The sequence below is a fragment of the Dromiciops gliroides genome, chromosome 1 (assembly GCF_019393635.1).
Source record: "Dromiciops gliroides isolate mDroGli1 chromosome 1, mDroGli1.pri, whole genome shotgun sequence".
Classification (NCBI taxonomy): Eukaryota; Metazoa; Chordata; class Mammalia; order Microbiotheria; family Microbiotheriidae; genus Dromiciops; species Dromiciops gliroides.
Genome location: NC_057861.1, coordinates 759,764,871 through 759,790,562, shown reverse-complemented (window position 1 = coordinate 759,790,562; position 25,692 = coordinate 759,764,871). Strand labels below are relative to the sequence as shown.

Sequence of the window (25,692 nt, the reverse complement as noted above, 5' to 3'; positions counted from 1 at the left end):
ATTCAGTGAAAGGAAGTGATAACCACCCAGTTGTATATAGTGCAGCAGGTTTGATCTCTGTTCTGAACATTTCTGTCCATGGATAAACCATTGTAGGTGAGAAGAGGGTGAGAGCCCAGGCCAGGCATGGTCATGGCACTTGAGCTGTGCTGGCCATTTCCTCCATCATCCACCTCGTTGGCCACTGTTAGCAGGGAAGATGTAGTTGTCAGCTTTGAGTTTTGTGAGCTTAGGTGAAGCTTGACCAATTATGAATGCCCTTTTCCTACTCCCCATCACTATATCAGCCTACAACAATGACAGCAATAATCATAAGAGGGCAGGGATAGGGACTAAGTATTTATAGAGCACCTACTGTGTGTCCCAGGTACTGGGTTAAGTGCTTTACAAATATTATCTCATTTAATCTTTTTAACTACCCTGCAGGGTTGGTATTATGATCCCTGGTTTACATTTGGGAAAACTGAGGCAGATGGGTGAAATGACCTGCCCAGGATAATCTAGCTAGGCCAGATTTGAACTTGGGTCCTCCTGCCTCCAAGCCCTGAGTGAGCTCTGCGTCCTGTGGTGCCCCAGCGTGATGATGATGATGGTGGTGGTGGTGGTGGTGGTGGTGGTGGTGGTGGTGGTGGTGGAGGCTTGCCTGCACTTGTTCACATGCTGCTGTTAGCAGCTGGACTGTGCTTCCTGGAAGTCCAGCTAGGCAGTCACCGAGTGTACCAGCCGACTTGTGCCCTCCTTCTGTCCTGAGAATAGCAAGTGAGGTTGTTTCTGCTCCTGAGGCCTCTCTAGCCTTTTGCACATCTCAGGCTTCTTTCTGAGCCTCTCATGTCTCAGGGAGCATCATGTGGTAGTTGCTAGGGGCATGGACAGACTCAGGTTGCATCATGTGTCTGTCCCCCCCTCTGTCTGAGCAAATGCTTGAGAAAGCCATGCAGTCACACTGATGGCTGTGTCTTGCAGCCTCAAGCCACTGGACATCGAGTTTATGAAGCGCTTGCACGACAAGGTGAACGTCATCCCCCTCATCGCCAAAGCGGACACGCTGACCCCAGAGGAGTGCCAGCAGTTTAAGAAGCAGGTACGTGTTTGTGGGGAAGGGAGAGTTGGGTCTGCTCAGGGCTGGCATGTCCGTATCCTGCTGAGCTCTCCTCCCCTCCCATGTCCCCAGCTCCCATCAGGTGGGCCGACTCTGCCTCCATTCCCCAGGCCTTAAATGCTTTACCTGCTGGGCAGCTTTCTTTCTGTATCCCCCTGATTCTATTGCCCACACAGGTGTGTGCGTCTCATCTTAGGACATGGGGAATTCTCCTGGAGAGAGAGCAGGGACAGACTTGTGTTGCTTTTTGGCCCAGGACCTGGCACCATAAGAAAGATATGCTGGCTCATGGCTGCCTTCACTTGCCCCCTTAAGTTTTAGGGGTCTGCTCCAACTCCTTTTTTGGGTACAAAACAGCTCTCCCTGTTTATCTTTTTTATTCGAAGGTGCCCTAACCACTTTGGTCCATGTCTCCTTGGTTACACTAGTGGCTGTTTCCTTAGAGAGTTGGGTGCCTTTTCTTGCTTTTTTTTTTTTTTTTCTTCTCTCATTTTCTTTCCAAAGGCAATTCCTTACCCCCCACCCCACCATGGCAGTAAGAACTGAGAACAAGATAAACCTCCTTTATTGTTGGTGCTAAGCCAAGCCAGCTTCTCTGGCCACTCGCTTTTGAAGTCCCTGCTTAGCTGTGAGCTAAGCTGGAAGATTTATGCTCTCACCAAGGCTTCCTCTTAAATGCTTTATCATTTTTATTTTATAGTTTTGACTTCCAATTTGTATCCCTCCTCCCTGAGGCAGTAAAGAAATCAGATACAGGTTATCCATGCACGAGTATGTAAAACATTACCATATTAGTCATTTTGTATATGAAAACCTGAATGAAATAAATGAAAGAAAATGACAGTGGGCTTCAGTCTGTTCTGTCCGTATCAGCTCTCTGGAGGTGGCTCAGATGCTTCATCGTTGGTCCTTCGGGATTATCTCGGATCCTTGTAGTGTCGAGAATGGTTGGCATCACAGTTCTTCAACAAAATTGAGCAGCTTTTATTGTTGCCACTTTTTTGCAGCCCCCACATTGTTACACAGCCTCATAGGGGTTTGAGATCCACAGTGTAAGAAGCTTTAGTCTAAAATAGAACCCATTTGAAAGAATTGTTGGGGGGGGGGGTGTGCTATCATCCTATTTAACTGGTGGAGAAGCCAAGGGTCAGATGAGTAAAACCACTTGTTTATTATGGATACACTATTTAGAGGCATAGCTCACACCGAACCCTTTAAATTGTTTGTTATGCAGAATTTTGTTATAAAGCGCATTATTAGGTTATAATCCCATTTTAAAATAATTGCCTATTAGTACAGTGATGGGCATTTGATGACAAGCATTTACAAAAAATAATAGACTCCAGGAAATGTTCTTGGAGTATCAGCCCTCATTTGCCCAGGATGCCTCAATATTGTGGATACTCCTTCATCTTTCAGTAGGCGGTGGTTGTTGAGTCATTTCAGTCACGTCCGACTCTTTGTGGTCCTTTTTGGGGTTTCTTGGTAGATACTAGAGTGATTTGCCATTTCCTTCTCCAGCTCATTTTACAGATGAAGAAACTGAGGCAAACAGGATTAAGTGACTTGCCCAGGGTCACACAGCTAGGAAGTGTCTGAGGCCAAATTTGAGCTCAGGTCTTCCTGATTCTTGGTGCTCTATCTTGTGCCACCTAGCTGTTTTCACATAGGAGACACTTATACATGGACATACACAGAGTAGACCCTTTTAAATGCATTGTTGACTGGGTTTGTCTTATGTTGTTTTATTCTGTTTTATTCATTTCAATTTGTTTTAGATAATGAAAGAAATTCAGGAGCATAAAATTAAAATATATGAATTTCCAGAAACAGATGATGAAGAAGAAAATAAGCTTGTTAAAAAGATAAAGGTAAGACACTCCTAGTATATAGATTGAAATATGTTAGGGCCCTCGGAAAAAAAATCTACGTTAAGTGTTTTTTCTGTCAAAAGATTTGGATTTCTCTTTTTCAACCGATTGTTCAGAAATTTTCAGGGAGGGGCAGACTGTTCTCTGAAAACTAAGTCTTTGACTAAGAACTGGTTAAAGGGGGAAAATCCTTTTAGTGTTAAAGTGTTATGTTTTGTCATTGAGTTTGGTTGGGGGTTTTTTGTATGTGTGTGTAGTTTTTGTTTGTTTCATTTTTATAGTGTTTTTCTTTTCTTTTTGTTTTGTTCTATTTTTTGTTTTTGTGGGGCAATGGGGGTTAAGTGACTTGCCCAGGGTCACACAGCTAGTAAGTGTCAAGTGTCTGAGACCGGATTTGAACTCAGGTACTACTGAATCCAGGGCCGGTGCTTTATCCACTGCGCCACCTAGCTGCCCCCGTTTTTCTTTTCTTTAAAAAAAAAAATAAGTATTTTTTCCTTAATGGTATTTTTTTTTTCAGTTACATGTAAGGATAGTTTTCAATATTAATTTTTTTTTGTTTTGGGGTTTTTTTTGGTTGTTGTTTTTTGGGTGAGGCAGTTGGGGTTAAGTGACTTGCCCAGGGTCACACAGCTAGTGTCAAGTGTCTGAGGCCAAATTTGAACTCAGGTCCTCCTGAATCCAGGGCCAGTGCTCTATCCACTACGCCACCTAGCTGCCCCTCAATATTCATTTTTATAAGATTTTTAGTTCTAAATTTTTCTCCTTCGCCCCCGCCCCCCCCCCCCCCAAGACAGCAAGCAATCTGATATAGGTTACATATGTATAGTCACATTAAATATATAGTGTTTTTCTTAAAGCGCAAAAGGGGCTATAGAGATGGTCACAAGGTGAGCATTTTTGGACCTCCTTCACCGAAGCTTGACATGCAGAACAGGTGCCTGTATTTCTGACGCTTCTGGTTTCTTTCTCTCTTAAGCTCTGGGGACTTTGATTCTAAAAGCTTCATGGTCCTGTAGCTTCTTCCCATTCCTGCTTTTGGGGGCATGTTTGAGAACATGCCACAGTGACTGCATTTCAATGTTAGGTGCTCAGTGCATGGTGGAACAGCAGCTCTTGGCGCCCTGCTCTCTGAGCATCTTGGGGAGCTGGCTAGTGGTAAGCAAGGAAGATGGGCTGAGGCCGCAGTGATCCTCAAAGCCACTGAAATTTGGAAAAGCTGCCCTCATGGCTCAGGGTGGGCCCAAACCTTGAGCCAAGTAGGCACCATCTATCCCTCCCCCTGGCATTGCCTGGGCTCCCGAGCCAGGCCTGGAGGAAGCAAATTGATATCAGATAAGCAAGGCCAAAAGGTAATGTATGAGCAAGCTGCCACAACCTTGGGCCATGTCCCACCTTAGTGTGGTTTAATTTCATCATTTGATCATGCTTCAGTTTACTGAACTGCTGGTTGAAGAAAAGAATTGTGTAAATAGAAACCAGTCACGGTGGAATTACTATTGTTGGTCATATTTTTGGCTCATTTAGTGCTGTGAAAACCAGATGTGTTTAGAGAAGACTCCTCCAATGATAGTTTTTGTCAGCTGTTGTTTTTAGGTGATTTGCCCCTACCTACCCTGGGTGCTGGGGGCTAGCCAAGGTGTCTGCTGTCCAAGCCCCAGGGTGCAGTGTCCCTCTCATTACTGTGCAGTAGTAATTTTTCACATTGTATTCTAGCTACCCATTGTGTCGTTTAAAAGTTACTTACTTATATACACCAGTTTGGGGTAAGCATATTATTAATTTATTCATATTATACCAATAAAGGATTGACCACGTGTTTCCACGTGTAACTTCTCAAGGTCTCAGGCTGAGTGGTAGAGAAAGCAAGGAGAGAGCTTCAGATGCCAGTTAGTGAAGCAGAAGAAAAGCCCACAAGAGATCCATGTGGTTTCCCAGAGAGACAGAGACTCTGTGGTCCCAGAAAGCCAAGGGAGCCAGTGAAAATGTGACAGAGACCATGTGGTCTCAAAGAACCAAGGGAGACCCAGAAGACGCCCCAGAAGCCCTTGCAAGAGTTTCTATCTATCCTCTTTTGATTGAGGCGGGTCATTATACATTGATCACTGATTGAGGCAGGTCATTATACATCAAACAAATCTAATTGGTTAGCATCATTCATCTCTTTTGGGTGATATGACTTGAAGGTGATCTATATTAAAATGAACTCTAGAGATGACATCAGGGAAAAGAATGCAAAAAAAAACCCTCACGAAGGTTGCTCTAGACAAAGGTCATTAGCTAGTTGTGGTTTAATCCCATCACCCCTAGACAGAACATCTCCATTCTTTTTTTTCCTTGGGTGTGTCCCAGATGAGATTTGATGAAGTTTGGGGGTTGGGGGGAAGGATTGATCCCTGGGTTCCCCCCGCAAAATAGATTATTAATAATTTCTTACATCATCAAGACCATTGCAAATACTTCTTAAAGAGGACTTTCACAGAGCCCTTCCCATTAAGGAATGTAATTTTCGTATTCTGTGGGTAGCAGAAATGTATTTGAATAGTCCTTTTTTGTCTTACAGGACCGTTTACCTCTTGCTGTGGTTGGTAGTAATACTATCATTGAAGTTAATGGCAAAAGGGTCCGAGGAAGGCAGTATCCTTGGGGTGTTGCAGAAGGTAAGGTTTTGGTCACTTTTTTCTTATTCATACAGGTTTCTCCTATCTCAGGTGCCCATGTACCCTGTCCTGTTCTTAATACAGAAGCAGAGGATAATGTGTCCTGGATGAGGTTGTAATATAATTGAAAAAATAATTCCCTGTGCAAGTGAAGTTTGGGGGGGGGTGGTTGGGAGAGGGGCAGAGAGACTTAATATGCTGACATTTCATTAGCTTTTGGATTACTTGTTTTGATTCTCTTGAGATGGTGCTGTTTAGTAATTTGTGAAAAGCCCTATGGTGCCACTAGGAGCCAGGAAGATCTGGGCTCACATCCCATCTCTGCCACTTCTTAGTTTTGTGACCATGGACAAGGCACTCAGGATACCTGTTGTACTTCCAGGATTGTTGTGAGGCTCCACTGAAAATGTGGTTTTGTTCAGTCATATCTGACTCTGTGACCACCCACCCCATTTGTTCTTTTTTTGTAATTACATGTAAATATAATTTTCAGCATTTTTGTAAGATACTGAGTTCCATATTTTTCTCCCTCCCTCCCTTCCTTCCCCGCTCCCTAAGACAGCAAGCAGTCTAATATAGGTTATGCAGTTTGTTAAACATATTTCCACATTAGTCATGCTGTGAAAGAAAAATCAGAACAAAAGGGGAAAACCACGAGAAAGAAAACAAAAAAGGTGAAAATAGTATGCCTCAATCTGTATTCAGACTCCACAGTACTTTTCCTGGGTGCAGAGATGTACATGTAGAGAACATTTTCCATCGTGAGTCTTTTGGAATTGTTTCAGATCATTGCATTGTTAAGAGCCAAGTCCATCATAGTTAATCATTGTACAATGTTGCTGTTACTGTGTTCAATGTTCTCCTGGTTCTGCTCACTTCACTCAGCATCAGTCCACTTAAGTCTTAGCAGGTTTTTCTGAAATCCACCTGCTCATCATTTCTTACAGCACAATAGTATTCAGTAACATTCCTATACTTGTTCAGCCATTCTCCAGTAGATGGGCCTCCCCTCAATTTCTAATTCTTTGCCACCACAAAAAGAGCTGCTATAATAAATGTTTTTGTACATGGGGGCCCTTTTCCTTTTTTATAATCTCTTTTTGATATAGACCTAGTAGTGGTATAGTGGTATTCCTGGGTCAAAGGGTATGCGCAGCCCAGTAGCCCTTTGGGCGTGTTCCAAAATGTTCTCTGGAATGGTTGGATTAGTTCACAACTACCAACAATGCATTAGTGTTCCAGTTTTCCCACACCTCCAACATTTATCATTTTCCTTTTCTGTCATATTAGCCACTCTGATAGGTGTGAGGGGGTAGTAGCTCACAGTTGTTTTGATTGGCATTTCTCTGATCAATAGCGATTTAGAGCATTTTTTCATGTGACTATGTATAGCTTTAGTTTCTTCATCTGAAAACTGCCTGTTCACATACTTTGATCATTTATCAATTGGGGAATGACTTGTATTCTTATTAATTTGACTCATTTCTCTATATATTTGAGAAATGAGGGCTTTATCAGAGACCCTGGCTGTAAAAATTATTTCCCAGCTTCCTACTTACTTTCTTTTTTCTCTGCTTTCCTTAAATTTGGTTGGTTGTATTTGGAAATTTGGTTGTGTTAGGGGTTTTTATGTGCCAAAGCTTCTTAATTTAATGTAATCAAAATGATTGATTTTGCATTTCATAATATTTCTATCTCTTCTTTGGTCATTAATTCTCTCTTGCTCCATAGATCTGACAAGTAAACTCTTCCTTGCTCTCCTAATTGCTCTCCCATCTTGACCACATCTTGGTGTATACTGTGTGAGATGTTGGTCTGTGCCTAGTTTCTTCCATGCTGCTTTCTGGTTTTCCGGTAGTTCTTGTCAAATGGCGAGTTCTTATCCCAGAAGCTAGAGTCTTGGGGTTACCGCAGGAGAATGCTGAGTCCTTTATTACTGTGTCTTGTGTCCCTGACCACTTCCACTGATCTACCGCTCCCCATTTGGAGATTTCTAGGCAACAATCCTGGAGTCATTGGCCATTTTCTTCATCTCATTTTACAGATGAGGAAAACAGAGGCAAATAAGTTGAAGTGACTTGCCTGGGGTCACACAGCTAGCCGGGGAATGAGGCTGGATTTGAACTGGGGCAGAGGAGTTTTCCTGATTCCAAGCCCAGTGTTCTCTGCACTCTGGCGCCACCTAGCGGCCCTGACCTTAAAAGAGAGCTGAGAGGACATTGTGCAGCAGTGCTGCGAGTCACCCATGAGGCAGCTCGATCTTTTTTTTTTCTCCTCCTGTTCCACGTCTGATCATGATGGCTCACTCCACTTCTTGTCTGTCCAAAAGCCGTTGGCAGCTGTGTCACGTCCTGGCTCCACAGTGTTAAAGGCTAAAATTCTAGCTCGTCTGTCTAAAATATCCAATGAGTGGTCGCCAATGAATTAGAAGCTTTAGCAAGAGTTAGACTTTTAAGCATTTATTAAGGAGAAGAAGAATTTGGTAAAGAGAGAGAGAAAGGCCTACATTCCTCTATCTATTAAAGGGAGAGAGCATTCCTAACTCCGCTCTCCGCCAGAGTCCCCAGGAAAGAGCCCGAGTCAGAGCGCGGGGCTCCCCCTTCCTCCTCCCACCAGCAAACGTCACTTCCTGACGCCAAAGAAAAGACTCCTGGTCTTGCCCTCAGAGACGTTCACCTCATGGTGGAGCTTTTCTACAGTAAGTCTCCAGCAGGTGGCGTCATTCCAATCGTTACAACAGGCTGCTGTGGGTCTTCATGACCTTCCAGAGCTTCAGACGATCTCGTGTATCTCTCAGTACTGCCCATGGATTGCCTGCTCCAAGTCCAGCCATAGACAACACAGTCACTGCTCTCCCCACCTTTTCATTTTTCTCCTCCTCATCCCATCAAAATAAGCACTTACTTTTCCTTCAGAGTCCTGTTGAGATTCTAGCACTCAGTGAATTCTTTCTTGCTCATTCTCACACATACACATATCCTTTTCCTTTCTGATCTCAGTCTAACCTTTGCTATTGATTCTGGCCTTGAAAAATAGTCTGTACTTCTTTAGTGAACAAATGCCTTGTATCCTAGATGGAGTTTGGAAATCTCCTTGTTTTTAAAGACTGTTTGTTATCCTTGCAGGTCCCTTATAGCAATATGCTCTGGCCTGAGCACTGGCTTTTGTCTTGTTAAAGTATAAGGGAGACCTATCTTGATTGAAGGAGGGCCTCTAAGGCTATATTTTGGCACATCAGATCTGAAACTTTTTGAAAGTCAGTAAACACGGCCTCAGACACTTAATACTTACTAGCTGTGTGACCCTGGGCAAGTCACTTAACCCTGATTGTGTTGCCCCCAAAATAAAAAAAAAAATCCAAACTCAAGAAACAACACGTTTATTATTTCTCTATGTTCAGAGCATTGTGGTAGGCTCTTGAAGCATCATCGATATTGATGCCTGATGATGATAAAATAATTACACAGTGAATTAAGGTTTGCTTCCCACCAAGGTTCTGTCTAGGGTGAGTACTCACTCTAACCTTTACTCCGTGATCTTACCTACTCCAACGAGTTCAGTCGGATTAATCCAAGTCTTCACTGTCTCCAGCCACCTGCTGCACAATTGCACCTGAATGCCCCAAGGAGAGAGACTTTTTCGATTGGCCTTTAAAACCACCTGCCACCCGCCTCCCACTTAACTCTTCAGGTTTACTTCATTCCCTGCACGTTTTCTGGCTGTTCTGTAGGGCTTGGATCCATATAAAACAGCAGCCAGAAAAAACGTATGTCTGTGTTTTGCTTCTTGAGTCTCAAGATGTGATGGCAAGTCATGGTCAAGTATTTATTCTAGAAAAGACTGAGGGAACTGTCAATTCGGTAATGAAGCAGTGGGGTGATAGAGGAGCCAGGGATGGAGTAGAGTGGGTTATCAGCCTGCCTTCTGACATGGTTGGAGCACTCCTGGCAGATTCTGTTCAGATCCAGGTGTGGCATTTTAGGAAGACCAATCTGCAGATGGGGGATCGCAGTAGAGAAGGACATGGGTGGGAACCATGACTTAGGAGGACTTGCAGAAGGACCTGGGCAGTGTAGGCTGAGGGCAGATGGCATGGCTGCATCCCAGTATTTGGAGGCTTAGTAACAGTGGCTGGAAATCACAAAGAAACCACTCTAGGCTTGCTCAAGGATTCAGTGGGTTTAAGAGTGGAATTGGTTGTTTTGAGGTGGTAGAGTTCTCCACATTAGAGGCTGGATTTGGGGGTGGGGGGAGGGCCCGTAAGGAGGACTCTTCTTCAGGTTTGGGATGGACCAGATTCCTCTGGGGTCCCTTCTCATTCTGAGAATCATGTCCTCTCTGAGAGACCTGAAATTCTCTGCCAGGCATTTTCTTCCCAGCTTTCGCCTCCTGTCATTGCCACTTAGATTGTTCATTGGTTTGGTGCAATAATAACAGGGTCCAAATGGGGTGATTCACCAGCGTATCTGTCCTCTGTCGGAAGATCTGGTAGAGCTGAATTTTATATCAAGCTCTTCTCATTTCTCACTGAGGAATTGATGCCGCTCATCCATCCTACTTTACAGATCAGCTTCACCCCTAAGTAATAGTACTTTTGATGCTATGCCTTTCTCCTTTCAAAGTGATTGACTATTTGCTTTGGATCTAGTGGGGGGGGGTTAGCTGTTTTGGTGATGGCTATCATGGCTCTATTAAACTTTCTAATAAATAGAGCATCTTTTGCCCATTTTTGATTTTTCTGACTTGTCAGATGCCAGGAGTTACCTATCCATTTAAGTCAGCTTCATTTAAAAAAAAATTTTTTTTTTTTAATTCAGCGTCATTTTAAAAACGGATGTATTCAATGTTGATATCCATCAGTTTCTTGCTTCCCTCTTTAGGAAAGTATTTAATGATGCTCACTGATGAGTATTTGATCCCTAGTTTATTGTCTGTAGACATGGCTTTCTGCATAATTTCATCATCTTCCCTTGTATGGTCTCTTCTTGGCCTGGAAGTTACTGAGTAACAAAGTACACTGTTAGCTCTGTTTGGAGGGTCTTCTCAAGCTTTCTCTGTTCTGCTGCCCTTTCATGGTGGGTGCTCCCTTTCCTTGGATCTTTGGGAATAGCATGAAGTGAGATGACCCCTGACAATCTCTGCCCACTCCTTGGCTTGTGAACCGGGGCCCCTGTGCCTATTGACTCATTGGTTGTGGGGCCTGCACAGGTCTGGTCTGGTTCCTTTCATCTTGTATCATCTTATTGATCATGAGATGAGATGACGGCTGCATTTGAATAGGAAGAACAGTTACATTTGTCTTTGTCAATGGCCTTAGTCTCTGCAGATGCAGAACTAGAAAGGAGATGCCCAGAGCTCAAAGCCTTTGTGTGGGGGAGGGACCTACTTTTCTGGAGCTTTTGGAAAACCTCTGTGTTACGGCAGGGGCGCCCCTCAGGATGATGCTCTGCCTTATTCTTGTAACGCGGTAGGGTGCAAGGGCACAGCCTCAGGCTATCACTGCCACATTCCTGGGGGTGGGGCAAAAAGATGGTCACAGAAGGAGATGAGTGTGCATGCTACGGAAGTGGGGGGCTGACCTGTCTGGAGTGGGGAGAATGGATTTGGTGGAATGGGGGGGTGTCGCGTGGAGATTGGGCTCTGCTCCTTGGCTTAGCAATTGAAGCATCTCCAAAAAGAACAAAACCAGATCTTGGGAAGAGGCATCACCCTCGGCCATGTCCTAGCGAACGTTCTTTCTGGTCAAATACGGCCCCAGTGTGGGGTTGGGGAAAAGCACATTAGGGCAACAGGCACTGGTCACGTGAGGTTTCATTACTAATAGTGGAGATTCGTCCTGATGGACGTGCACATGTTGTGACTCGGCCCCTGAGGAGGCTCTGGCTCTGATTAAACCTGCTGTGGCCTCCTGGGTGCTGGAGTCTGGTGTAACCGGTGCCATCACATCTAAATGTACACGGTCACAGAAGAGTCAGTGCAGTTCCCAAGGTGAAAGATATCTTCAGAGCCCTCAAGTTGGGAGCTTAGAACTGCAGGGGGTCCTTAGTATAAAAAATGGATGTGAGCCCTTGTACTTTTGATAGGGAGATATTGTGAGGCATTGTTGGGAAAGCTTAGCATTCCTGAATGAATTTAACTTGGCATGTTCTTTGTTTTTCCTGCAGTTGAAAATGGTGATCATTGTGATTTCACAATTCTAAGAAACATGTTGATAAGGTAAGTGTGAGCAATAACATGGAGTTTAAACAGATTTATTCAAGTAGCTGGAAAGGCCTAAAGGGTTGACTTCTCCAAATATCAACTGTATTAAAAATGGGGGTGGGTGGGGCAGCTAGGTGGCGCAGTAGATAAAGCGCCAGCCCTGCATTCAGGAGTACCTAAGTTCAAATCCAGCCTCAGACACTTGACACTTACTAGTTGTGTGACCCTGGGCAAGTCACTTAACCCCCATAAAAAAAGGGGGGGGGTGGTGTTCATGGCGTTGTACTGTTAATTAGCGTATATTAGTTATACAGAAAAGTTGATTTCAGCCCCAAGAAGCTCAGTTTCATTTTGACAGGAAAAAGTAGCCAGTGAAAGAGTAAATAAATGGGTGATGTGGAGGGGGGCAGCTTAGTGACGCAGTGGATAAAGCACCGGCCCTGAATTCAGGAGGACCTGAGTTCAAATGTGGCCCCAGACACTTAACACTTACTAGCTGTATGACCCTGGGCAAGTCACTTAACCCTCATTGCCCCGCACCAAAAAAAAAAAGGGTGACGTGACCATTGGGTGAGAGCCAGTGGTGTTGCTGGTTGTGACATTTGACATTTGTCCTTCGTCTGAGACTTCCTTCCATGGGTGCTGTAGAGCCCCTTACGCCCTTTGGCCAACATTCTGCTGAGGAACCCTTCAGAGCTCAGCTGGGCTAATCAGAGGAGAATGCTGAAAAGCCCAGTAGATTCTTTTGGAGACAGAGCCTTGGCTCACATGCTACCTTGAGGGCCAAGGCCTGGACCAGACAGCATCTCAGTTTTCCAGCTTCAATCTTGGTCCTGTGGGAGGCGCTCTCCCAACAATCAGAAAAGGTCATGCCTCACAATCCTGGTTATCAGGGTATATAGAGAAGTGTACATGGGACATGGAACAAGGCCCCCAACATTCCCCTCCATGATAGAGAACGTGTCATAAGAAAGAGAGCTGCTATGTCTCTGCTGAAGCCTTCCACGCAGCTCCTGCTGCACCCATTTCACCCAGGCCCAGAGTACTGTGGGGTTTCTGCAAGCTTTTGTTATTCCTTGACCGTTAGAAGGCTTCAGCCCAGCCGTAGATGGAGGGTGCTTCTTGTTGGGACCGCCCACCCACTGAGTTGGACCATTGGTGCATCTCTTGACTGTGCATGGCAGAGGGACACTGAGCCCAGAATTGAAGAGCAGGGCAACCATGGATTGGATTGGATGGGACTGGAGGAACTATTTCTTAGCCTTTTCCGTTTTCCTGAGCTGAGAGCCTGGAGCTAGGACGACTTTATCTTATCCTAGGCGTATGTTTTGGTTTTTTTTATTTTTTTTAGTGAGGCAATTGGGGTTAAGTGACTTGCGCAGGGTCACAGGGCTAGTAAGTGTTAAGTACTTGTCTGAGGCTGGATTTGAACTCAGGTCCTCCCGACTCCAGGGCCGGTGCTCCATCCACTGCGCCACCTAGCTGCCCCATCCTAGGAGTATTGAGAGAAGGGGAGTCGCATACAGATAGATGTCCCTGTCTTCCTAGAAGACTTCCTCTAGGGGTCCCCCTAGTGGGCTGGGGCCCTCCTCACATTGTGTGCCTGCCTCCCAGTGTCATCCTGCTGTTCATCCCCTATACCCCCATCTCACTGTAGGACCTGCCCAAACTACAGTGATATCCATCCTTTAAGCTAGTTTTCTTTATCTTTTTTCTTTTTTTTTTTTTTCCCTTTGTGGGGCAATGAGGGTTAAGTGACTTGCCCAGGGTCACACAGCTAGTAAGTGTCAAGTATCTGAGGCTAGATTTGAACTCAGGTCCTCCTGAATCCAAGGGCCGGTGCTCTATCCACTGCACCACCTAGCTGCCCCCTAAGCTGTTTCTCTGGCATAATTCTTTGGTCCGATTTGACAGACAGCTCCCAGACGTTGTGCTTCTCTACCTTGCCCATTGTGTGACTCGGCTTTCATTGTCCCGATTCCAGGATCTACATTTCTATGCCCCCACCGAAGGATTCTTCAAAAGATGGGCCTTTGCTTCCAGGAGAAGCCTAGGGTCCTTAAAAGCACTTTCCCCAAAGGGGGAGATAAGTCTTGTGAGGCAGGGCTGTGTGATCCTGGGCAAGTCACTTAACCCCGATTGCCTCACCCCCCAAAAAACTTGGTCAAACTCAGGCTTCTGAAATTCACTATTTCCTGGTGGTAGTGGAATAGTTTGGGAAAATATTGCTCCTTTATGGTTGGGCCCACCCAGAGCACACTCAACGCAAGGGGCTTCTGTGAAGGATCATCTCTTAAAGGGCAGGTGAAATTCTCTGTAGTCTTCAAGAGTGGTGGTTAGGGGGCAGCCAGGTGGCACAATGAATAGAGCAGCGGCCCTGGAGTCAGGAGAACCTGAGTTCAAATCCGGTCTCAGACACTTGACACTTAACTAGCTGTGTGACCCTGGGCAAGTCACTTAACCCCAACTGCCTCACCAAAAAAAAAAAAAGAGTGGTGGTTGGGAAGTTTTGTCCTGCGGACATTTTTTAAGGTGATCTTTGTCGTGACAGAACCCACATGCAGGACCTGAAGGACGTGACTAACAACGTGCACTATGAGAACTACAGGAGCCGGAAGCTGGCGGCCGTGACGTACAACGGTGTGGACAACAACAAAAACAAAGGGCAGCTGACCAAGTGAGCGGGGCCGGGCGGGGGGGGGGGGGTACAGCCTGGGCCAAGCCTTCCTTTCCAGCCAGAATGCCAGTGCTTCCTTTATCGGCACAGGAGCTTGGGACGACTATTCCTCCCAAGGTTTGATTCCATTACTTGCTGTGTGATTGTGGGAGAGTGAAGTTTTTTCTGCTGAAATTGTCCAGGCTTCTCTTCACTGGCGGCTGTCCTACACCGTGCATTTCAGAAAGCCCTTCCCTGGTAGTTCTTTGCCTTTTCAATTCTGGTTGGATAAGTTCATTCGACTTCACTGAGTCCTGGGCCTTTTATAATTGACAGTACCCTTTGGAGGAAAATGACTTGGCCAAAGTCTCCTAGTTAGGAGGTAGCCAGAGCAGGATCTAGCTCCACCCCTGCCATGCACTCCTCCTGGTGCCCTGCAGCTGCATTCTGACTTGGCCTGGCAGCTTGCCTGGCTGCCGATGGAGCCCAGCTTCTGCATGTCTGAATAACTCTCCGCCTTCGAGAGGGGAACATGAGCATAGGGCTTGCCTGTGCTTTTTGTCTGTGATCTCCCGAAGGAGAACAAGGGGTTGTATGACCAGTGACTTGCAATCCACCCCCAATCTCCATCCTTCCTGTTGCTTTCCCTGTCTGTTCTTCCTTGGCAGGAGAGTTGGCACGGTTACTTGGATGTCTTAGGTGGCCCTCCCTGGTGACCCCCAGGAAATCCCTTCTAAGCTGGGCCTCACTCAGCTGTCAAATGACTGATGATAGCCCAAGGTCCTCTCCTCTTTAGGATTCTATGGTTTTTGTAACTTGATCAAAAAGCATTATTAGGGCAGCTAGGTGGCACAGTGGATAAAGCCCTGGCCCTGAATTCAGGAGGACCTGAGTGTTCAAATGTGACCTCAGACATTTGACACTTGCTAGCTGTGTGACCCTGGGCAAGTCACTTAAAATCCTCATTGCCCTGCAAAAAAAACCCCCCAAAATAAACAAAACAAAAAAGCATTATTAGCCTCACAGTTAATTTCTAAGTAGAATTGATGATAAATTAGCATAAATAGCAACACTGGCCTTGCTAACTGTTGGTGACTATTTGGGGAGGGGGGGCAATGAGGGTTAAGTGACTTGCCCAGGGTCACAAAGCTAGTAAGTGTCAAGTGTCTGAGGCCAGATTTGAACTCAGGTCCTCCTGAATCCAGGGCCAGTGCTTTATTTTATCCACTGCACCACCTAGCTGCCCTCAGGAGTATGTTGGTGACTATTAAACCAGTTTGGGACTCCTATGGAAATCCCATGATAAATGCATTCTTTTCAGAATTCACAAAATTGAATTATTTTATGCTTGTTGCATTTGCTTCTTAAGTTTGTAAAATATGCTGTCCAAACCACTAATTAAACTTCTCTCTCCATTATTACTGACGATCTGTTCATCTGTCCATCCGGTGCCCATCCTTCTTGACCTCTCTGCAACACTGCATGAGCCGACAGTGGACATTTTCTCCTTAGCTTTTTATTCAGTGTTTTTGTTCACCCCTGAGCTGTCTGACCTCATCTCCTTTGTCTTTCTCCTGGTCCCTTTCCCTCAGTTTCTTGTCTTTTTCACTGAATTACGATCTCCTGGGACAGGAACCCTCTCCCTCTCCCTCTCCCTCCCTGTTCTTCGCCCTCCCTTCCGACTTCACCTGGACATTCCACAGGTATCCCAAGCTCCCGTTACCTATTCACCTAAAGGCTCTCCTTTTTCTTACATCCTTATTTCTTTGCAGGCCACTGGCACCTTCCAGTCCCCTTCCCCCACCCCCCTATTAATAGTGACTAGATCCTAGCCTCAAATGGGGATGGACAGGGTACCTTGGAACCACCAAGCCCAACCCCCTTTGACTTTACTGTTGAACCCCAGCCCTCTGACTCCAGAGCCAGGGACTATGCCTTGTACTGAGGATGCAGAGACAGAATGGACATGCGCCCCTTCCCTCAGGGAGCTTTCATTCAGCTAGAAGAAGGGAAGAGCATGAGCAGCTGTAGGCGCCACGTTTGAGCTGAGCCTTGATAACAAAGGGAGCTCAGGGTTCCTAGGATTGGGAGGAGGGAAAGCCTGCCAGGCATGAGGCCTTGACTGCAAAGGCCTGGAGGGAGGAGTTGGCATGTCACATACAGCATGTTGGATCAGCCTCGAGGGACAGGTGTTGTCACATCTGGATTCTTCCTCTATAATGTCTCTTACTTATGTCCCTTTTTTCTCTGTTGTCAGCGTCCTTCTGATTCTAGCTTCCACCCACATGCCAGATTTCTACGGCAGTAGCTATTACAATAACTGTTCTCTGTGCTGAGTGTGCTACATTCTTGTCTCATTCAGTTCTTACCACAACCCTGGCAGGTGGGGGCTGCTGTTACCTTCACTTTAGAAACAAGGAAGCTGAGGCAGACAGAGGTGAAGTGACTTGCCCAGGGTCACCCAGCTAGTAAGTATTTGAGGTTGGATTTGAGCTCGGGTCTTCCTGCCTTCAGGTGCTGAGCTCTGTGCCCGGTAGAGCCCCCCCCCCCCCCCCCCCCCCGTCAACCTCACTGTGGGATTTTAACCGAGACGTGTTCTAGGTGTTGGAAGATGGCTCGTCTTGTGATAGTGCCGGCCAGGAGACCAGTGTTGCTGGGCCAGAAAGGGGGCCGAGCTAGGGAGGAGTGCTCTCCTGGCTGTAAGGAGCCCTGAGCAGGGCATGCCCAGTGGCACGGTGAGCCCTGTGCTTTGTGGCCGAGGGGAGGTCTAAGTCAAGCGCCTCCCCCTCCAAGGGAAAGCATTCACTGTGTGATCGTTGTGATCTCATAGGATCCTCACAGCAAGCCTGGCAGGTAGCTGCTGGCAGCCCTATTTTAAGTTGAAGAAGCAGGCAAAAAGAGGTGAAGTGACTTGCTCAAGGTCAAACAGCCATTAAGTATCTGAAGACGAATTTGAATTTAGATCTTCCTGGTTTCAGGCCTAGTGTTCTGTCTGCTGTGTGACCAGCTGTTTTTGGTGCCTCTACAGGATTTTCCAAGTGTCCTCACCCCCTTTATATCAAGCTGTGTAGCTTTTATCTCCTGATTCTTTGTTTTGTTGATACACCAGAAGAAAGAACTCCAAAGTGAGCATAATTTAAAACTCACTTTTCCCCCTTGACCTTCAGTTTCAGGGAATCCTCCCCACCCCTCACCCCCCCAGTTTTCCAACATGGCTTGTGCATGGTGCCTACAAGTGGGGGTTGGGTGAGTGTCTGATACGCTAAGACATTGCCGTTCTGAAATGTCTGCATGTTAGTTACATCAGGAGCTAAGGATTTTTACAAGGCAAATAAACTTTGATTATTTTTGAATACTTAAAATATGCATGTGTAATAGGTACCAAACTCCGGGCAAGCTTTCTTAGAACCTCGTGTTGTGTAGTCATTTATTGAATGAAATCGAGAAATGACCTAATGATTTTTGGTTTTGGTTAGATATGAACAGCCTCTTGGGTTTGCCTTAAATTGTTGCTTTCAGTGTCTGTGGTTTACTTTGAGCATGCTAAGTCTCTGTGTTTTTTGTTCTTTTAGATTTGACACAATTGAAGGCATGTAAGTGGTCATTTACATTTTTCCAGACTTAAGCAGTTTATTTTTTAATGTTTAGGTATAGAAATGAACAGAGACCTGAGAGAATTGGCAGTTTTGATTGCAGCAGCAGCATAAAAAGTTCTCTGAGCCCTGTCACTTTTCACTCCAGAGCTAGCGACCAAGAACTTTAAACATAAGGACCAATCTTCTGGAGCCCATGGCGTCTTTTCTGGGGCTGGGGGGGTATCACAGTTTAGTGGGGGAAGACTCTATAGTTCCCCCCTTTTGTATCTGAGCATCTTCAGGGGCAGCTTGTCCAGACACAACAACACAATTGAGTGAATATTGGTTGAGTACATAGAGTAGGAAGGGCGCGAGGACACAATGCCATGGATTGCAGATTTCCAGATTCAAAGGTTTTCCTACAAAGCCAGGCCCAAGCGCTTTACAAATGGGATTCTCAAATGTCAAGTAACAATTTCCATGAGACGGACTCTTGGCTAGAAACCTGGGAAAATATTTGTCCTGTGTTTGTAAATTGACTCTCCTCCCTAAGGGGTTTTTGGAAAGACATCATTATAAACAGGGAAACATGTCCATCTTTTTCCAGAAGGGTTTTATCTGGACCCCTGTTTCTTGGACCTAACTGCCTTTACCACCCATTTCAGGAGGGCGTCTTCCTCATAGAAGCTGGTGCACATAAACGTACCTGTTCACGCGCAGATCCCTTGGGAATGATTGTAGGAGGACAAACCAGTCCAGACTCATTTTCATGATGAGGTCCCATTGCAGGAGTTGGAACAGCCTTGATTTTTAAGTGGTCGTTTTTGTGCCCTTTTAGCCTCCCAGGAGTCCACCCAGTGTCTGCTTCTTCCCTCTGTCCCATTACCTTGCTGGGCCTTTGCTTTGCCCTTGTCCTCGAGGTGGCGCTGTCCCCTTCTTCAGTGCACCCCTTTGTGACCTCTTAGGAGCCCAGAGTACCAAGCTTCCATGGTGGAAGCCCAAGGGAAGGGCAGGCCAAATAAACTTCCTTATGCTTCTGACCACACTTGTAGGTGTTACCTTCCATGTTGTGCTCCTGTTGTGGGTCACCAAAGAGCCTTTGTTAGGACACTTAGAAATCCCTCCCTAAGGATATTGTTTAAAAAAAAAAAGTCATGAAAAAGAGGGACAGAGACAGAGACAGGGAGAGGGGAGAGAGGGGTTCAACCCAGAGGATGTCATGCGGGCACTGGCCCAGCTCTGGGTGTTGGTTTCCTGAGCATCAGAATTGACTCCACTCAGGCCAAGCTCCTCCAGTTTAGCAGAGAGCTCACAGCCCTGGGTAGGAGCATTGTTTTAGAATGGGAAAAGGGTCACTTACAATTTCATTAAATTTCAGTGTGTTCCCCTCTGCCTCCCCCAAAGAGAAACCATAACACTTTTAATCCAGTCCAACTTTTCCCAAATGACTTCCCCGCAAACGACCTTTGGAACATCCTCATCTCTTCCAGTGCTTTGCTTGTCCTCCCTTTAACACAGAGGCCATCTTGATGCTGCCACGCTTTATGTTGAAGCCCTATCGGGCTTTTTATACTGAAATGACAGGAAGTGTTTTTGGAGGTTCCAGACAAACCAAACCACATTAGGGAAGCTTTTTGACCCTGGATAAGCTTTCAAAATAGAAAGTCTTTGCATGTTTATTGTCATTGTGCATTGAGGTAATGGTAGGGCAATTTCAAGAAGACAGAGACGTTGCTAAACTTGCTTCCAAAAGCCAGAAGGAGACTGAGCCTTTGTTTTGGCCACCTGACTTGTGCCTTTTGTACTGGAGATCACGTCTTCCCCTAGTTAATGAGCCAAACTCTGGTTTTGTCACGCTGGCAGGAGCCCGTTGGCACAAATGGAGGAAGAAAGAAGGGAGCACGTGGCGAAGATGAAGAAAATGGAGATGGAGATGGAGCAGGTGTTTGAGATGAAGGTCAAAGAAAAGGTGCAGAAGCTGAAAGACTCGGAAGCCGAGGTATTCTCCCTAAAGTACCACCAACTCATTTTGGGCAATGAGGAGCATTTCAGTGACCAGCAGCCAAGAGTTTATAAGCTTCATTTGAATTACTAGTTTTAATCTCTTCCAATAAACTTTTTACCAAAGACAACAGTTCTGAGTTTCTTTCTACTCCTGCCCTGCCCAATGACAAAGCCCAAGGGGTTCTTAAGGAGGGTGGAGCCAGAGGCCATCCCCAGCCTGGCAGGAATTGCTGTCAAGATCTAAGAAGTAGCTGCCGTTCTCCCCATGTAGTGCTTGTTTAAAGAGGCAAACTCTAAAGGCCATTCGTGACCAAACTACCCTGGCTCATGAGGCTGTTCAGACTGAGGGCAGACACAGGAGGGGCCTTCAGGGGCACCTGCCACCCCTTCCTCCCCATCTGGGAGGGAAGGGCCCAGCCTCACTCCTTCATGGCGCATGTTTTGCAGGGCGTCAGCGTGGGAGGGAAAAGGAAGCCCGAGCCGCCCATTAAGCCTGCCCTATAGCCCTCAGATGGCCCAACAGGCAGTGCCCAAAGAGCAACTGAGCAGGGTAGTTTTACTGGTTCTTTGTAAACATAGGGGCACTCGAGGGCTAAGGTCAAATCTGAACTAGGGTTCAGCTGTGAGCCCAGCCTCTGGCTAGGGGGTTGTATTTCTCCTCCTGGGTTTGCTGTCAGGCATAGGGAGACCCCTGGGGCTGGGCACCACCTCCCTTGGGTAAAATGGATCTGTCTCCCATTAGGAATGTTTTCTATGACTTCCATTTGTGGTTTTTAGGCGGGGGTTATAATTTTCAGTTGTCGCCTTATCTGATTTTTTCAATTTGGGGCTTTTTCTTTTGTAATTTAGCTCCAGCGGCGTCATGAGCAAATGAAGAAGAACCTAGAGGCACAGCACAAGGAATTAGAGGAAAAACGGCGTCAGTTTGAGGATGACAAAGCCAACTGGGAAGCTCAGCAGCGTATTTTGGAACAACAGAATTCTTCCAGGTGACTAAAGCTCGTGATGGAGGAAGCTTCTTGTGGGCTGATCCTTTTGAGCAGCTTTGGAAAGCTTGAGTGGGATTTGGTGTCTGGAGTGTGGGGTTTCTATACCTTTGGTAACCAAAGGCCCGAAAGGTGCTTTCTGAAGTTGAATAGCCTTGTCTTCTAGAGGACAGAAGTCCACCAGGAAAACCAGCACCCAAGGCAGACAGCAGTCTCAGCTTGGGACAGGAAATCTTGAGCACCCACAGTGGTTCCTGTCTTCTTAGAATGGAGGGAGGGAGGGGATAGGACGTATCCTTAGGAGACTGGGAGGGAAACTGCAGTCAGAGTGTTGACTCTGCCACTTGGGACCCTTATCCTGGGGCAAGGGCTTTGGGGGTCCCATGGGAAAAAGCACGGAGCCTGCATTTGAATTGACTTTAAATATGCTGGGTGGGAGTTTTGCAGTAAGGGAGGCCCAGAGAAGCCCCTGTGTGGGCCAGAGGGAGGAGGAGTAGAGGGATGGATGCTTGCATGGGTGGAAGGAGGGCAGGCTGGAGCAGAGTCTTCATAGGTCAGTGGAGGCCATGGGGCACAGCCCAGTACCATTGTCAGAAGCCCAACAGCCGGGAGTCCTGGGCAAGTCCAGGACTGTGGGGCTCTTATTTCTGCTGCTCACCATACTTGGTAACCTTGGCAGCATCCTGAGGCCTTAAGGGTGGGAGACTTGGCCAAGAATGTTCCCAACTGGTACATAGACTTTACCTCCTGCTTGTTTCTTGAATGAGCCAGTGTTAGTGACCAGCAGCTGAGCAGAACTTAGCCTGTGTGTCTGGTTTAGGGGATCAGTGTTGATCTTGGACACTTTCTTTTTCCTTTTCTAGAACTTTGGAAAAGAACAAGAAGAAAGGAAAGATCTTTTAAACCCATTATTGACCACCAGTTATGTATTAGTTGCCAATATGCCAGCCTGGACGTCAGTGTTTGTTGGATCCGTTTGACCAATTTTGCACCATTTGTATCCATAATGATGGATTTAACAGCATGACAAATTTTTTGTTGTTGTTGTTGGAAATTAAGATGCCTTGAATTGCATAGCGGTGTCATGTACTTAGAAGGAAACATCTCTAAGTACCTTTCCAATTTTTCTTTTCCTTTTTTTTTTTTAAACAGATGTCTTCACTTTACTGCAAGAGAACATTTTACTGTTGTACAATCATGTTCTGGTGGTTTGATTGTTTACAGGATATTCCAAAATAAAAGGACTCTGGAAGGTTTGCGTGGAGGAAAATCGCCATACTCTGATACAAACTATGCTTCTCTTTCTCTCACTCCCTCTCCCTCTCTTCTCTCTTCTCTCTTCGAATTCTCCGCAGATGAGAGACCGTGACCTAGTCTAACACAGCTGACCCTCTTTTTTGACACTTCCATTGTTTAAAAATACACATGGAAAAAACAACCCTATAAGCTTCCAGTGCACCTAAAGCTTTTTTTATAACAGCCCTTTCTTGTTTGGGATTCTTTAAATATATGCTCTTCTCAATTTAGTGACTTCTTTAGCCAGAAGACTCTCATTACTGCTTCATTTTTGTAATAACATTTAAATTTAGATATTTTCCGTATATTGGCCCTGCTAAAATAGAATATAGCGTCTTTCATATGGTAGGAACCAGTGAGTAAAACTTTCCTTTAACTCCCTTTTTACACTTTATGGTAAGTAGCAGGAAAAATGCATTAATAGGTCATTTCTAGACAAAAATGTGGAGTTAACTACCAACTTGTTTCTACCTGTGTGCAGCCTCTTCTTTATTTTACTAGAAATGGGAATCATGGCCTTTTGAAGAGAAAAAAGTCACCATTCTGCATTTAGCTGTATTCATATATTGCATTTCTGTATTTTTTGTTTGTATTGTAAAAAGTCACATAATAAACAATGTTGTGATGTAACAGTTTGGTCTGAAGTGTTTCACAACTTAATAATCAAGGAGCATTGATCACCTAGGGTTGAGGCTGACAGAGTCACCCAGCTCATTACCGATAGCCACTGCTTACCCCAGGCTTTATTTTGTGTATATATATATATATATACATTTGACTCGTTTTCAGGTAGCCTCCAAGTTGCTCTTCTGCTTCAAGGAGAGAAACCTTTTATTTCCTTGCCATTGACTTATCCACAGTGCTTTCTTTGAAGACAATTACCAATTCAGATTCAATATATTCCCATATTCCTAGAGCATCAATTTTAACTATCTTTTTAAAAAGCAAAATGTTACTGATTTCCATTTATTCCTGCTAAGCTTATTTTTCATATCATAAGCTGTCATCTTGTTTTATCTCTGGATATTGGGGAGGTTGTTTTTGGTGGGTTTGTCTTGACATCCCCTCCTTTTGTTGGGATCAGTTATTCAAGGGGAGATGAGTAAAAAGATGGATTCAGGGTAATCTCCAAAGTAGCAGATGGCCATTTCTCAGACCCTGGGCACTCAGTGCCCCTGCCTTTTTTTTGTTTTGTTTTGTTTTGTGGGGCAATGGGGGTTGAGTGACTTGCCCAGGGTCACACAGCTAGTAAATGTCAAGTGTCTGAGGCCGGATTTGAACTCAGGTCCTCCTGAATCCAGGGCTGGTGCAGTGGATAACTCCGCCACCTAGCTGCCATGCGGCCCCCCCCCCCCCCCCCCCCCCCCCCCGCTTGTTCAGAGGCATGTAGAGAAAACAGAATTATTTCAATGAAGGCCAAGCTTCACTTTAGAAACTCATTTGACTGTTGGGTGCTTTTTAAGCAGTAAAATCTCACCTACATTACCTTTGAACACAGAATTCAGGAACACAGTTTTAGTGAAACAAAACAAAAGTTCACTTTCCTGTGATACTTTAAAGGTTAGAAATTGCCGTTGCCTTCCCAACATTATTCTGAAATTGGTAATGCAGGTAAGGACTAACTGTCTCATAAATGAAGAGACTGAAGTTCAGGATGTAATTAAGGTCATATTGCTGGGAGATGTCATGGCCAGAAAGCTAACTCATCTCAGTGCTTCGTGCCACACCACTGTGATAACAGCAGACTTTTATATCCATTTGATAGCATAATTAAAAAGAAAGTGGCTTGGAGGGAAAGCAGCTAGGTGGCACAGTGGATGAAGCACCAGCCCTGGATTCAAGAGGACCTGAGTTCAAATCTGGCCTCAGGCACTTGACACTAGCTGTGTGGCCCTGGGCAAGTCACTTAACCCCCATTGCCCCACCAAAAAAAAATAAAGTGGCTTGGGAAAATCCCTTCTGCCCCTGTCCACGTACACACCAAGACATTCCAGTGGCCAAGTCCATTTCACAGCAAGACTTGTCCTTTGTAAAGCTGGTGTATCTCCAGTAGCTGAGGGGAAGAGCTGAAGTTTCAGAAGAGAATGGACTGTTCTGAACTTGAACTTGATTGGCCGTGGGGAAGTTTTGAAGGAGTTGAGTAAGCACCTACAAGCTGTTAAGGCTATGTGCTAGGTGCTGGTGATACAAAGTGATAAAGCCACCTCTTCTCCTGGGGGGATGAAGCATTACATCAGTCCATATGAAATACCCTAGTACCAGGTTTCGTTCGGGTGCCAAGTGGACACAGCTAAGGGACTCGGGCTTCTCACACAGGTGGCGGCGATGAGGAGGGGGTTCCATTCCAGGTGTGTTTGGCTGGACCATAGAGTGCGTCAAGGCAAGTGTTCCCTTGTGTGAAGGAGGTGCTGGTTGGGTTGGGTTGGGTTTTACTGTGTAGGGTGCTGTGGTGTGACCTGTGCTTTAGCCACTGTGCAAAGTAGAGAAGGGGAGAGGCTCCCTTCCTTTGGAAGGCCCGCTTTCCCGATCTCTCCTGGACAGATTGCCTCGTCTCTTGGCTATGCTTTCTGTGTGTGTCAGCCTGCCCGCTTCCTGAGAGCTTTTGGTGCTTGGCATGGAGCCACTGCTTGACTGTAGGTGGGAGGACGGGAGGTCCGTGCTGCCCTGGACAGAAATAAGGAAACAGGACAAGGGGGGTTTAGAAGAAGCGAGACACTGAGGACTCCATCACCTCAGGTACCAGGTCAGCTCTACTCAGCAAAGGGTGTTTATGCCCTTCTGCTATGCCGTTATTTAAATAGCTCAATTGTCCTAAAGAATTGGCACCTGTCCAGCCGCCTAGTCCAGGGTAGTGCCCTCCTCCAGGGCAGAAGCTCCTTGTTGTTGTACCCTTCTGGAAGCAGGGGCTTGGTAGTTTTTAATGGAATAGGATCATCTCTGACAGCTCATGATTCATGCCCCCATGCTTTCTTTTTTTTTCGGATGAGGCAATTGGGGTTAAGTGACTTGTCCAAGGTCACACAGCTAGTGTGAAGCATCTGAGGCCGGATTTGAACTCAGGTCCTCTTGACTCTAGGGCCGGTGCTCTATTCACTGCACCACCTAGTGGCCCCGCCCCCATGCTTTCTTAAGGCTCTATCAGCCCATCGGAAAACCAGTGCTGAGTGTGCCAGGACCCCTTCCTTCACCTCTGACACTTACTGGATCCCCAAGGGTCAGCTTGGGATGAGCAAGCACCCTGGACGTCTTCTCTAGCCATTGCATTTCTGCTGTTCCCCTTGAGCTGTAAGGCTCCAGAGTGTTAAGATCTGAACAAGCATGGGGATGACCTTATACCCAATGCA

The 25,692-nt window shown here is 45.9% G+C and overlaps 1 protein-coding gene across 4 annotated transcripts in view; it reads left to right on the top strand.

Annotated features, from left to right (window-relative positions):
• The window catches only part of SEPTIN7 (septin 7), a 76,435-nt gene extending 53,455 nt beyond the window's left edge, over nucleotides 1–22,980 (top strand). For all 4 annotated transcript variants that reach the window (XM_043984782.1, XM_043984793.1, XM_043984804.1 and 1 more), the window contains 8 exons: nucleotides 964–1,081; nucleotides 2,878–2,970; nucleotides 5,534–5,630; nucleotides 11,795–11,846; nucleotides 14,383–14,508; nucleotides 19,926–20,061; nucleotides 20,916–21,055; nucleotides 21,916–22,980. In XM_043984782.1, coding sequence (XP_043840717.1) covers nucleotides 964–1,081; nucleotides 2,878–2,970; nucleotides 5,534–5,630; nucleotides 11,795–11,846; nucleotides 14,383–14,508; nucleotides 19,926–20,061; nucleotides 20,916–21,055; nucleotides 21,916–21,955 — 802 coding nt within the window. In that variant the 3' untranslated portion in view covers nucleotides 21,956–22,980. The remainder of the gene's footprint in view (nucleotides 1–963; nucleotides 1,082–2,877; nucleotides 2,971–5,533; nucleotides 5,631–11,794; nucleotides 11,847–14,382; nucleotides 14,509–19,925; nucleotides 20,062–20,915; nucleotides 21,056–21,915) is intronic.
• The last annotated feature ends 2,712 nt before the right edge of the window (nucleotides 22,981–25,692 follow it).